The sequence below is a fragment of the Filicampus tigris genome, chromosome 10, assembly GCF_054856515.1.
Source record: "Filicampus tigris isolate MCC_2025a chromosome 10, RoL_Ftig_1.0, whole genome shotgun sequence".
NCBI classification, from domain to species: domain Eukaryota; kingdom Metazoa; phylum Chordata; class Actinopteri; order Syngnathiformes; family Syngnathidae; genus Filicampus; species Filicampus tigris.
The window spans coordinates 21,789,802-21,803,964 of record NC_141226.1 but is presented as its reverse complement, the minus strand read 5'-3'; the positions used below and the strand labels follow the sequence as shown (position 1 = coordinate 21,803,964).

Sequence of the window (14,163 nt, the reverse complement as noted above, 5' to 3'; positions counted from 1 at the left end):
GGGAAGATTATCAGATCAGCTCGGGGGAACTTTCCTTTTTTTTTTTCTTTTTTTTTTGTAGTTGCTTGAAATCCTTATTGGGAACATGGAAGCAATCATGGAAAACAGCATGGTGTCCTGTTCCAAGCAGAATTAGGAAAACGATGAAAAGAGAGGGAAGGGAATTACAAGAATAAAAGAAGTAATTGCCACTTTGACAAAATAAAGTTCATGTTGGAGAGGTTTTTTTTTTAAATGTAATCATACCAGGATGAAGAAAAATGTCATTTTGCTACCAAAGAGTTGTCATCTTGTGAGGAAAAATGTTAGCATTTTTTTAAAGAAAAGAGTTGCAATTTGATGAGAATAAAGACATTAAGAAATGCAGCTAAAGAGCAGTTTTATAACAGTAAAAAATATATAATTTTCAAATCAAGACAAAAGTTGTAATTATGCAATTTGTAATTTCAAAGTAGGGTTGGGGTTTCAAAGTAGGGCTAGGGTTTCAAAGTAGGGTTAGGGTTTCAACGTACAATTAGGGTTTGAAAGTAGGGTTAGGGTTTCAAAGTAGGGTTAGGGTTTCAAAGTAGGGTTAGGGTTTCAAAGTAGGGTTAGGGTTTCAACTTACGATTATGTTTGCAAAGTAGGGTTAGGGTTTCAACATTCGATTAGGGTTCCAAAGTGGGGTTAGTGTTTAAACATACGATTAGGGTTGCAAAGTAGGGTTAGGGTTTCAATGTACGAGTAGGGTTTCAAAGTAGGGTTAGGGTTTCAACGTACAATTAGGGTTTCAAAGTAGGGTTAGGGTATCAAAGTAGCGTTAGGGTTTCAACGTACGATTAGGGTTTCAAAGTAGGGTTAGGGTTTCAATTTAGGATTAGGGTTTCAATTTACGATTATGTTTGCAAAGTAGGGTTAGGGTTTCAACATTCGATTAGGGTACCAAAGTGGGGTTAGTGTTTAAACATACGATTAGGGTTGCAAAGTAGGGTTAGGGTTTCAATGTACGAGTAGGGTTTCAAAGTAGGGTTAGAGTTTCAACGTACAATTAGGGTTTCAAAGTAGGGTTAGGGTATCAAAGTAGCGTTAGGGTTTCAACGTACGGTTAGGGTTTCAAAGTAGGATTTGGGGTTTCAAAACAGACTTAGGGTTTCAGAGTAGGGTCTGAATTTATAATCGATTGTGTTCATTTATTCTGTCACAAATGTGACCTGACAGTATTTTCCTTCTGGTCAATCCCAGCAGCCAAAAAACTTGATCACGCCGTGCCCACCTTCATCTGGATTTTTGACACAGACACTCTCAAAGCTCCTCAATTCACAACACGCGGATAGTGGGATGCAGCTGTCAAGAAGTGTGAGTGACCTCACCCCGTTTTACTTCTGCTCTGACTGGCCGGAAAATGAACCCGCGCGCGTTGCATGAAAGGCAGCATGTAGCGCATGCCAGAATCACGAGCCGAAGTACCCCAATACATATTCTTAATCTCTTCAATATCAGAAAGGAGGAAAAAAAAAAAGGATTTCACCCTCATGGGTTGTTGTTGTTGTTGGCAGTTTGCATGAAAGTTCCCATTTTCACGTGGAGGAAAACACCCACAAGCACGTCTTTCCACGCCCACGCACGAGAACTGCAGCCCAACTCGCTCACTCACAATCCAACAGTCATGAGTTCGCTCAGCTCGGCAGGTCGACTCTCCTCTCGCAAACTTTTTTTCTCTCCAAAAGGAACATCCATGTTGTCATCCAGCACCACCATCTTGTTCGTTCTCGAAACCGTCTTGTGAGAATCATTTCGCCGCTTTTTTTTTTTTTTTTAAATCTCCACCTGAAAAAGCAGCAAGCAAAGACGGAGCTTGTTTAAAAGAAGGAAGTAGATCATCAAGTTGGTGACAAGTTGAAGCTTCTGGACCCGCAATGGACCCGGCTTTACTTCTCATCATTTCCTCCTGCTTAGGTAAAGCACAACTATACGTTATGTAGACACGTGCGTGTGTATATGCGCGCGCCACAATGTAAAGTACGCCCGCACCCACATTATGACGCGATAGATAGATGGATAATTGCACCTCGACAGGCTTATGATTAAATGAAATGATTTAATACGAAAAAAATGGTAGCAGCGCTATTAATTATAATGTCTGTTAAATAAAGCATTTCAATCAATGGTCAATAGCTGTATTCATTATTTACTCATATTTTATACATTGTTTTACATGCACAATTAACTACGAATGGACCTCGACCCAGGGCCAATTTGGAACATTTTTTCTTTTTATTTTTTTTTTACAAATGAATCAATATTTTTTTTTGTTTGTTTGTTTTTTAAGGAATTGTTTTTTGGGGTGCAGAGGGAGTCATATTTCAAGAAAGTGTCTATTAAAGTGTGTAAAAGTTTTTTGTTTTTTTTATCCAAGAGAACAATTGTCATCCTAACACAACAACTTATCATCTTTGATCAGGGGTCAGCAACCTGGTGCTAATTAGCAACGAGCGGGACCTGTTCTTAGAGTTGCAAACCAGTGATGGGACATTGTGATTTCCTAGCAATGTTGTAGAAGCGCTCATTTGAAATCACGGAATGACTTGCAGAGATTTAGAGGAATGGCACTATTACTGTTGGTGACAGAGCTGCTGTTGTGCCCATTGTTCTTGACAAAAACGTTGACTTGACATGAAGTGTTGCGTACTGATATTTATGTTCTACCTTCTTAAGTCTGTGTCGATGTGCCTTCTACAAACATAAACTGATAGTGGAGGTAATAATGATTTGATTTGCTGTAAGGCAGGCGCATGAGATATGTGCTTTGAAAGAAGCAAGCACCTGTTGGCATGCAGGCCTCACAAAAGTCAATTTATTTGAGGGCTGGTGGGTAGGTGCGGTGGTTTGTGTGTGTGGGGGGGGGGGGGGGGGCGGTTTGGTTGGATTGCTACTGATGTGGGATGTTTGAAGTCAATAAAAAAAAAAAAAAAAAAAAAAAAGTGCCCGGGGGCTGTCTGAACGTGAGCAGCCGGGCATTGTGGGACTTTTCCACTTCAAGATAAAAGAAGACTTTGTAGTGGGGGAGAGACTTGAAGCAGTGAACGTCTTCTGCTCGTACTTGACTTGATGACGGGCGAGCGGCCAATGGGACGAGTCGACAATGTGAGGAAGCGCATGTGAAATAATCGCTTTTCGTTTTCCGACTCGCCGTCAATCACTGTTATTAACACACTTTGATGAGACAAAGCAGGCAGGCCAATTCTGCTGCTTTGATGATCAGTGCCGTGATGCCTTCAAGGACTTCGCATAATGGAAACTGTGTACAAAACAAACTGATCAACTTGCTCCAATGCTCTGAAAATAGCATGACTTTTATTAGCGTAGAACATCAAAATAAATGGATTCTTAACGGTGTGGCTCTTCTTTTTGATGTGCTAATTTGATGGCAGAACTGTTTTTTGGTTGTTTTTTTTTTACGGGGAAACGAGTCTTACTTTTACGAGAATAATGCTCACATATTCTCAAAGGGGAAAAAGTCTAAGAGAATAAAGTGATAATTTGATAAAAGTCCGAATTTTATGGGAAGAAAGGTTGTATGGGGAATTCTTTTTTTTTTTGTTTGGTTTTTTTTCACATTTTGTAGGGTAAAGTTATTTTTTTCCAAGAAAAAGTTATTTAAGAAAATGTTTAGGGAGGGAATGTGTAACTTTACAAGGAAAGAAGTCTAATTTCTGAGCAAAATAAACTTAATTCATTAATTTTTATCAAAGTACGATACCATACCATACAGCTTCAGCATTTCATAACAGCTACAAGAGAATAAGTCATAATTCATCATTTTCAAATCATCCCTTTACTTTTTCCCAAACCAGTCTGCAATTGTTAGCATTAGCCTTGCTAGCACTGTCATACACAGACGTTCTGGATTCCATTATAGTATTTTTCCATATGAAACCAATCACATATTTGGATGTTTTGAAGGTATACAAGAGGGAATTGTTCAGTCTTTGTCTGGGTTGCAGCGTTTGTGCTTGTCGGGGTCCGCGCTGACGCGGTTTGGAGCCAGCTGGCAATGTTGCGTGTGCTTTCTGAACTGTGGGAGTCTTGTGGGCGCTTTGATTTTTTTCACATTTAGCGAGCTCAGAGCCGAGTCGAACTATTACCGTCTTTGCTGGGACGCCAGTGACTCTCCTGACCTCTGAAAAATGAAAGCCACCCACTTTTAATCATTTCCTCCGATTTAATGAGGCTTTTCTTAACCATGTGAACATCGAACGCCATGGTAAACGTTGTGGGGGCCCTTGACGCTCCTTTGTCCTTGTTATTGGTAACATGGATATCTGGCGTCGTGACCCAAGAGTCAGCCTGGGAGCGTGACGGGACAGAAGAAAAAATAAATAAATAAATCGATCTAGATCGCCTTATTTAGCGAGGGCTAGCATGGGTTTTGGAGGTGCCTTCCAAGTTGACGTAAAAGCCTTCCAGGATCCTAAAAGCTGGCAGGAGTAATGCAAGCATGTGTCACAACATTAGGGTGGGAGGATGTGACGTGTACACGACAACAAACAAAATTTCCGTAGGTGCCTTGCTAGATAGAACCTAAAACCTGACGTTAAAATGCTGACAGTAGCCAACGAGCATCACACTACTGTAAGCATAAGGGTGGTAATCGGGAAGTCTACGGATCATTTAAAGCTTGACGTGACTTTTATTTTACTTTCTGTGATTCTATACCCTGACATAAGAAATGCTAACATGTAGCCACCTAGCATATAAGGCTGGGAACATACGCCGCAACAAGGAAGTCTCCCAAAAGGTTTGATTGTCCAATTTAAAAAGCTTTTGGAGTAAGCTTGTTCCCCAAAAAGTGGCCTGACAAGCCTCAAATCACTTTTAGTTTGGTTACACTCGATAAAAAAGGGAGAGAAAAAAAAGCCTCCAGAACCTTTGATTCCAGTTCACTTGAGTGGCGCAGAGCTCATACATCATCTTTATTTCTTTCCATTTGTCCATTTGAGAGCTGCTTCATAGATTCTTGCTTGGAGAGAATGTAAACCTCATGGGAGAACTTTTAAGGTTTCTCAGAAATGTTTCAAAATGTCCTTGATTCCTCGCTGCTGCTGTCAACTTTTTGTTATTTTCATTTTGGAAACTTGGACACTCAAATGACCCCCAAAACCTACAACTAGCCCATTACCCTCAACCCTAAAACTAACTCTTAACTTCCCTCTAGCCCCCTAAACTATAACCCTAAAACTAAACCTAACCATAATGCCTAAATCGCCTAAACGCTCCATCTTAAATTAATCCGAACCTAACCCTAACTAGTACTAACCACCAGAGCAGGGCACTTGACCTTTTTTTGCTGGTCCGTCCCCCGTCCTCGACCTGGGTACCCTTCCAGCCTCGTCCCTTCTTCCTTATTCATAAAAATTATCAACCCCCGACCCCGTCCTAACCCTAACCTATTCCTAACCGTAAAAGTACCCGAACTCCCAAATCTGCAAATTAGTCCTAGCCTACCCCCTAAGTCCCTCAAACCTTAAACCTTCAACCGTGGACCTGAAACTAATCCTAACCTCACCCTGTGTCCCTAAAACTAACCATAACCTAGCCCCTAAGTCCCCTAAAACAAGCCAGAACCCTAATTAGGGGAAACCCTAACCATAGGTTCCGATTCTTGCCCTAACCTCAACCGATCCAGGACCACCAGTTAGAGGTGAACTGTAGAAATGATCACCGAGACCCCCTGAATACCATGGGGGTCCGTTCCAATATTCAAATCCAACCCTCTGTCCCAAAAAGTCAGGTAGGTAAACATAAGTGCAAGTCCAAGCCCGTGGCAAGGTCCCGGGAAAGGTGTTTCACCCCCAGCCAGACCTCCATGACTCGGAAGTTGGCATTCCAAGAAAAGTTCCAGTATTCCGTTCCAAATATCTGAAATTTTTCGGTGGAAATGACCTTCATTTCCTACTGCAAAACCTACCACACATTGCGTTATTTTTTTGTTGGTCGTGCAGGTTTGTCGGCATGTTTTTCCGCGGAGGAGCGATCGGGGCACCTCTCCTTGGAGAAAACCTACGGCCGCTCGGTGAAAGACTCCCACATGTGCCGCCACATGTTGAAGCACCTTCACGACGGGGCCCGCATCACCGTGCAGATGCCCCCAAACGTGGAGGGTCACTGGGTGTCCACCAGGTCAGTCTCCCTCGGCTCTCCCGTGGCCCTCCCGGTTTGTCGCTCGCCGCCGAACGTTTGCTCCCTTTCAGCTGTGAGGTGAGACCCGGTCCGGAGTTCCTGACGCGCTCCTACCGCTTCCACGCCAACAACACCTTCCTGGCCCATCAGTTCTACTATGAGGACAACCACTGCACCAGGCCCACCTACACCCTACTGGTACGGGGACGCCTGCGCCTGCGCCAGGCCTCCTGGATCATCCGGGGTGGCACCGAGGCCGAGTACCACCTCCACCGGGTCCAGATCACGTGCCACGGAGCCGGAGTGGCCGAGGAGCTGAGCCAGAGGCTGAACCGGAGCTGCAGGGGAGCCGTGAGGGGACCCTGGGAGCCCGACGTCCCCTACGAGCTGTGGAGCGAGGAGGGCGGCTACAACTGCTCCAGGGAGCTCAACTTCGCCATGCACGAGCTGCAGCTGCTGCGGGTGGAGAAGCAGTACTCGCACCACAACCCGGACCACCTGGTGGAGGAGCTCTTCCTCGGGGACGTCCACACGGACCCCGCGCAGAGGCTCTACTACAAGCCCTCCAGCTACCAGATGCCCCTGCAGAACGCCAAGGTCAGTTCTGGTCACGGTTCTGGCATACTTTGGCTCTCGTGCTCTTCAATGACTTTTGTTTTAAATCTGAAGTCAAGCCAAACATATTTTTTTAAGAATATGTTCCCAGCAGGCCCACTAGTTGAAACACGGCATTCTGATTCATTTTGCGTTTGTGGAATATGAGTTAAGCAGCAAAATGCACTCGCTTTTAGCCATCTCTGGGGGTGGCCATTTTGTCTTCTGTCGCCCGAAAATGACATCGCAACTGCTCACAACGACCAATCACGGCTGACCTTTTTTCTGAATCTGAGCCGTGATTGGCCGTTGTGAGCAGTTGTGATGTCATTTTCGGTCGACAGAAGTGACAAAATGGCCGCCCCCAGAGATGGCTAAAAACGAGAGGATTATCACTGATTCCACAAACTCAATATTTATCAGAATGCCCTGTTTCAACTTGTGGGCTTGCATAGAAAATATTCTTGAAAAAAATATGTTTGCGTTGACTTCCACCTTAACTCATATTTCATATTAATCACATTGCCCTGTTTCAACTAGTAGGCCTGCATGGAACATATTCTCAAAAAAAACCTGTTTGGGTTGACTTCCACTTTAAGGTTGTTTTCTTTTTTTTTTTCAAGACTTTAATTTATCATATTTAATTCATTTTTGGGGTGGTTTTGCTGTTGATGTTGCCATGTGAATTCTTTCCAGACTTGCGTTTGATGTTTTTTGACAACTTGATGTGAGACTTTGCTCATGATTTGTTTCCTTAATTTGACGATGACTTCACATTTTTCTTCCCGTTTCGATTATTTCTGTGACGTCTTCTCGTAAACCATCCGCATAGCCAAGCACGGTTCCGCAGACTTCATGAAGGCTCGGCACACATGAGAAGCGCAGTGGACAATGTTGTCTCCCCCCTCAAATATGGCGGGAATCCCCCCAGAGGCCGAGCCCTGCCAAAATGTGATCCACTGTGGTCTCGCTGCCACTTTATTTGCTCGCTCGTAAAAAAAACAAAAAAAAAACATGTTCGCCGCAAAGCGATGCTGAAATGGTTACTTTGTTCTCTTGGACAAATGTGAAATATTTTCCGGTTGTTTGAATTGTAGCAATATTTGTGAACATTGTTCCTTGCTTTCAAGAGCAACAAAACTTGTTTTCCGCCTCCTGAGGGAACCATCCATTCCCCCCCCCCCCCCCTTTCAATGCTTATTCAACATCTGACAAAATACACACACTCCACGTGGTGCAGTTACTCCATCTTCCATCCGTAACGTACGCAGTCGGGCGAAATTGGGCGTTCAAGCCCTCCCATCACCGAATGAATGGAGTGCTGCTTTGAGATACGAGTTGAGTTTGTCCTGTGACCGTGCTTGTAACTCAAAAAAATGCATCATCTCTCCCCGTTCGAATGAAAATAAATCCATTCATCCGTTCCAGCCTCCCGGAGAACCCCATTTTGCGGATTTTATTTTTGTACAGTTTTACAACTCAATTTTGTTCTGCCTTCAGTTTATTTTGGGTGTAATCTCAATGTTGGCCACTAGATGGTGGCAAATTTGAAAGATGCGCGAAAACAGGAAGTAGGCCCATTTCAAGATCAGTGTCGTTTTTGCTGAAGATTCTCGAAGGTTGAATGCTTTTTTCTGCCTACAGAAGGTGAAGGTTGACGGTTGAGTTTATAATGTACATCTTTGCTCATGATTATTGATGTGTATTGCCAGTTACGTTTGTTAGTTTTGAAAAAAAAAAAAGGGATTTGTTTACTGTAAACGCGCACGTGTACACTGTTATATATTTGGTCTTATCCATTGCTCTTGCTCTCTCGCCAAATATTAAGTGTTTGCATGTGTTTGTACTATTTTAAAAGTATTTTAAAAAACCTAAAAACATGTCTAGAGTATTAAAAATAGGGTATTCCTATATGGCGGATTTCACTAAATCCCACCATGGGGGGGATAACATATTGTCCATCTACATGTGTTGCTGCACCGTTTGCTTATATATAGCTCTTTCTCTGTATAATTTAAGCTAAAACCAATTCTAAATGTTTTGATTTGATATCATTTTCGTTTAAGATGAATGACTATTGTTATTGGCCTGTAACTGCAAAACGCAACATTTGTGCAATTCCCCGTTTTGACGCGTTGTTGTCATCCCAGAACCACGCGCACGGCTGCATCGCCTGCCGCATCATCTACCGCTCGGACGAGTTCCACCCGCCCATCCTGCCGCCGCGCGCCGACCTGGCGGTGGGCCTGTACGGCCAGTGGGCGAGCCAGCGCTGTGAAGTGCGCCCAGAGGTGCTCTTCCTCACCCGCCACTTCCTCTTCCACGACAACAACCACACGTGGGAGGGCTACTACTACCACTTCTCCGACCCCGTGTGCAAGCACCCCACCTTCACCATCTACGCCCGCGGACGCTACTCGCGCGGCCTGCACTCCACGCATGTCATGGGCGGCACCGACTTTGTCTTCAAAGGTGGGCACAATAACCGAAAAACTCGCAAATTACAACCCCATGTAGATTTTTGGACTTCAGGGAAAAAAAGGTTGAAAATATATTTGCCACAAATCACATTGAGTCATACTTTAAATTAGCAGTCTTGGCAAGTGCCTATCCAGATCAGTCATTATTTTGTCAGTTTGACCAACTATCAACCCCAAAACACAATTTTATTTTTTTTACCTATGTGTCCCCATTAGTCTAAACACGGCATTCTGATTACAATTGTGTTTGTGGAATATAGATAAGAAGAAAAATCCACCCGTTTTTATCCATTTTGATTCATTTCTGAAGCTGAGCCATGATTGGTCATTACCTGAGCCCTGAGCAACTGTGATGTCATTTTCAGTTGACAGCAAGTGACAAAATGGCCGCCCCCTTGAGATGGATAAAAACAGGTGGATTTTTCTGCTTGGTTAGTATTCCACGAAACACAAAATGAATCCGATTATCAGGTTTCGACTAGTGAGACTGCATAGAACATATTGTAAAGAACATTTTTTGGGTTGACTTGCCGTTAAGCTCTGAAATCAATCGGTATTTCTCTCCAAATGTGGTAGAATAGTAGGTAAATGTATCTTCTAGTCTTGGAAGATGGTAGCTCTTAGGTTATCTCACCGTATCCCCCCCTCCCACAGTGAACCACATGAGAGTGACACCCATGGACTTCGCCACCACCTCGCTGCTCAACGTGTTCAGCGGCAACGAGTGCGGCGCCGAGCGGTCGTGGCAGCTGGGCGTGGAGCAGGACGTGACCGCCACCAACGGCTGCGTGGCCCTGGGGATCCGCCTGCCGCACACCGAGTACGAGCTCTTCCGCATGGAGCGCGACGCCAACGGACGCTACCTGCTCTTCAACGGCCAGCGGCCCAGCGACGGCTCCAGCCCGGACCACCCGGACAAGCGGGCCACGTCCTACCAGCTGCCCCTGGTGCGCTGTTCAGCCAGCAGCCAGATGGCGGGACGCGACCCGGGAGGGGACGACACACCCGTGCGGCTCGGCAACGGCGGCGGGCGGCGACGCCGGGCCAGCGTCGCGGCGGTGCTCGTAGCGATCACTGTGAAAGCATTGTCGCTTTAGGCCCACAATGTAGACTTGGGAAAAGCAACAAAAATCGCCTTAAGCGGGGATCATTACTGGACCCCAAAGTGGTACAACAGTGTAGATTGTGCCCCAAGGGCCACAAAATGGCCTCCGAGTGGATGTGCGTTGCTTGGCTGAAGGAGGGAAAAAAAAGAGCCAGGAGCCAAAGACTTGTCCCGACAAAAAAACTGCACTTTAGGTGGAAAGATCAAAAGACGGACTCCGATGTATATATGATATCTACATCCAGAATATTTGTTTAGATAAGGGGCGGGGAGCCATTTTCCTATCAGGGGCTATATACTCTACTCACAGGCGTGTGCTTACATACATTCCTGATTGGGAATATTTTCCCCCGATACTCTGCTACAAAACAGAAAAACAATCGTCCACCATACCAATGCCTACGCGGCCCGGGACCAAATCAACTGCAGCCCGCCAGTGGTTACGTGCCACTGCTCTAATGGGTCCGTATATTGCTCATGTGCCGGATGTTGCCCACCCTTGGTTTCACTCTCCATAGAGATCCCTTCTTTTTTTTTTTTTTTTTTTTTGTATTGTAAAGAAACCGAAAAGTCACATTTTATGTTCAGTCATAAGAGCTTGACTACACTTTGCACTTACTGTAACATGTTTGTTATCAAGACAGCAGGGTAATGAAAATACTGTAATGAGATGTTGTGTTTTTGATGAATGGACTCATCCAACAATTATCCAAGAATTGAAATTTTCATGTCCTTTTTCGGGTTAACGACCAATCATGCATCGCCTGTTTTCTGGGTTTGGTCATGTAACAGAATCCTTCGGCACTGTGATGTCATTTTCAGTCGACAGCGAGTGGCAAAATGGCCGCCTGCTTAATTCATATTACACAAATGATTAATCAGGAGACCGTGTTTAGACTTGTGGGGCCGCAAAGAACATTCATCTATTTCACAAACCGCTTGCCCTATACTGTATTGTAAAAAAAAAAAAAAAATTAACTGACTTCCAGCAGTTCAGGGTATCGGTCTTGTCCAAGGACACCACAGCCGTGTCTGGGATGGTCTTGAACGTTGTCCCAATGTTGGCAGGTGACAATCTTAACCACTTAGCTACAGCACCAAGGACCTAAAAGTGGATAATGAGGATATATGGGGAGAGTCTGGTGTTGGACATCCTTGTTTGGAGAGGTGCAAAACTGCAACAAACGCATTTTGTATCTGGCCTTACGTTTAAAAAAAAAAAAGCAGTAGACGTGAAGCAGCGCGTTGGTAACATTATGTCCAGCAGGTGGCGGCAAACATCAACACAAGACACCTCAAAAGTCACACGAAACTTCAAAAGTCCAAACTGAGTAAATTATGCGACTGCTTTATCTAAAGGATGAAGTCTGTTTTGCATTTTCTTTGGCTATTTTCTTTTTGTGTGTGTATGAGTGATATCGAGTGCTGGTGTTGGCAAGCACTGGCTGATTGACATATCGCGGCACCGACTGCTAAGTCTCTCCTGTACAGTAGTTGGCGCTATGTACCACAAAGCGTTGCAATCCACGTTCATTAGGAGGAGAAGAATCGCCACTGAAACGGAGGAAGATTTGAATCTGATTTGAGTCGGTGATCGTGGAGACAGAAGATCAACAAAGTAACGAAAAAGGAGGAGACGAAGGATGCACTTCGTGGACTGTGAAATCCTCGTCGTAAAGTAAGTTTTACGCTGGTGTCCCAATGAGTCACTGTTTAAAATACCTTTTGTAGATTTTTTGGGTTGTTGCTACAAGCAGAAAGCAAACGTTAACGTTGTATCTCATGGCGTCTAGCTTCCAACAGCCGCTCAATATTAACGTCTACATTTAATTCATTTGGGTTGCTATTTATATACATGTTTCTCCAATGATTCAAGAGGTATGAAACTGGAAAATTAGCCAGCTAGCTGTTTCATGCTCTCTTGTCTTGAATGAAACGTAACGTGAACACGGTAGTTAGCCTGCTGTCAACTAGCTTAAAAGTCTGAATATTAAACTTTCGTCTACGGTGGTTTATTTGCCCGGACTTTTTAGACTTCAACTAGGGTATTTAATAACATTGTGTGGTTATCAAGACTGTCTTATGTTTTCATAGGGTCAGTTGAAAATGAAAAGGCAGGGGGAGAAGATTTATTACCTCTTTTTAAAGGGAACCAAGGCAGGAAAAGATGAGGCAGGCAGGCAGAATTCAGGTCTGCTAGCAGCTCCCATCCTGGGACGAGTCAGGAGGAGAGAGAATCTGATACACACAGGTCAGAGCGTCGAAGCAGTCACATGCTCACTTCAGTAGTCATTTGAAGTTACAGGGTTCCTACGCTAGGATGGAAAGTATTGAACTTGATTTTCTATATTTCCAGGTCTATAGTAGTATGGAAAATGGAAAGATATTTATCTTAATAGCTATCTGGGATATCTTAAGATATTTGGATGAATTCTTTTGAATACACCACCTATCTAAAATCTCCTGGAAATAATTTAGTGAGATACTAAATACAATATTCAATACATACAAATTCAGAATGATTATAACAAATGATTTGCATAATCTATTCACATGATACACATGTTATTACTCAAATATCACAAAAAGATTTCTCTCTTTAATACTGAGAAGTCTGGGAATTAGGGTCTGGAAATTTTAACCGTGTAGTAACCCTTATTTTGTTTTTTATTTTGAAGTGTTGGTTGCTGATGTGTGTTGTCTTTTTAATGGTGGTTGTATGTTTATTTTGCTTACACTAATATTTTTGTTTTTATACAATGTAGTTCCATTGAGGGAGGACACAGAAGACAAAGGTGGCAGCTCCCTTCCTGGGACTAGTCTGAGGGAGAGGGAATGCACAATACAGCACAGCCCATCATCACCAGGTCAGAGTATCATCACCAGGTCTCAAACTATCCTTGGTCTAAGTCTTAGACCCATTATGGCTATTTTGTTGTTGTATGTTAAGTGCTTTGTTCCAGCTGTAGCTGTTGTGAAATCCGCTATATAAATAAAATTGTATTGTATTCTGTCTGTCTGTACGCATGTACGTATGTCATTTCCTGTATGGTCAGGGCATAGGGGAAAGTGATGTTGCAGCAGCCTCGCCACCACTATCTGCCTCTCTGTTGAAGAAATAAAGAAATAGTAACACAGACTTACTATACATGGTCGTTTTTTTTTTTGTTGTTTTTGTTTTGTTTTTGTTTTTTTTAAACACCTTACTATACATGTTCGTTTTTTCCCAAAAAACACGTTACTATACATGGTCGTTATTCATTTATTTATTTTTTCAAACGCCTTACTATACATGGTTGGGGGGTTTTTTTCACCAAAAAAAAAAAAAACGCTTTACCATTTACCATCGCTATTTTTCACAAAAAAACGCCTTACTATATGGTCGAGTTTTTTTTGTTTTGTTTTTTTTTTTTTTCACCAAAAACGCCTTACTATACACGGTTGTTTTATTTCTAAAAAAAAAACAACAACAAAAAACGCCTTACTATACATGCTCGTTTTTTGTTTTGTTTTTTCCCAAAAAAACACCATACAATACATGGTCGTTTTTTTTCTTCACAAAAATCGCCTTGCTATATACATGGTCGTTTTTTTTTTCACCAAAAAACGCCTTACTATACATGGTCTTTTTTTTAATTTTATTTTTTATAGAGAACGATGCTGATGCAATGATGTTCATCTTGTCTTCTTATTAGTTAAGTAGGTTTGAGGTTTCTTTTTTTCCCGACAATGATCCTACTGTAGTGAAGAGAAAACTCTCTTAGCTTGCAGTTTCAGCTGCCACTGCAGCTTTCCTCAGAGCTGAACTCTTCTTTTCCGAAGATC

At 43.1% G+C, this 14,163-nt stretch overlaps 1 protein-coding gene and 1 long non-coding RNA gene across 2 annotated transcripts; both read left to right on the top strand.

Moving 5' to 3' along the window:
* The first annotated feature begins 1,623 nt into the window (after window positions 1-1,623).
* On the top strand, window positions 1,624-11,652 carry LOC147141327 (protein APCDD1). Its single transcript, XM_086043968.1, has 5 exons — window positions 1,624-1,935; window positions 5,982-6,159; window positions 6,231-6,756; window positions 8,904-9,225; window positions 9,888-11,652. Exons 1-5 carry the CDS (start codon window positions 1,896-1,898, stop codon window positions 10,328-10,330), a joined length of 1,509 nt encoding a protein of 502 aa, XP_085900094.1. The 5' UTR covers window positions 1,624-1,895; the 3' UTR covers window positions 10,331-11,652.
* A 246-nt stretch (window positions 11,653-11,898) lies between these two features.
* LOC147141326 (uncharacterized) lies at window positions 11,899-13,481 on the top strand. Its single transcript, XR_015088494.1, has 3 exons — window positions 11,899-12,016; window positions 12,433-12,589; window positions 13,104-13,481. It is a non-coding gene; the product is annotated as an uncharacterized LOC147141326 (long non-coding RNA).
* Window positions 13,482-14,163: the final 682 nt, after the last annotated feature.

Coding starts and splice junctions, on each gene's coding strand:
- LOC147141327 (XM_086043968.1), top strand. CDS start 1,896: ATGGACCCGGCTTTACTTCTCATCATTTCCTCCTGCTTAG. Junction 6,160..6,230: donor GGTCACTGGGTGTCCACCAG/GTCAGTCTCCCT, acceptor GCTCCCTTTCAG/CTGTGAGGTGAGACCCGGTC. Junction 9,226..9,887: donor CACCGACTTTGTCTTCAAAG/GTGGGCACAATA, acceptor CCCCTCCCACAG/TGAACCACATGAGAGTGACA.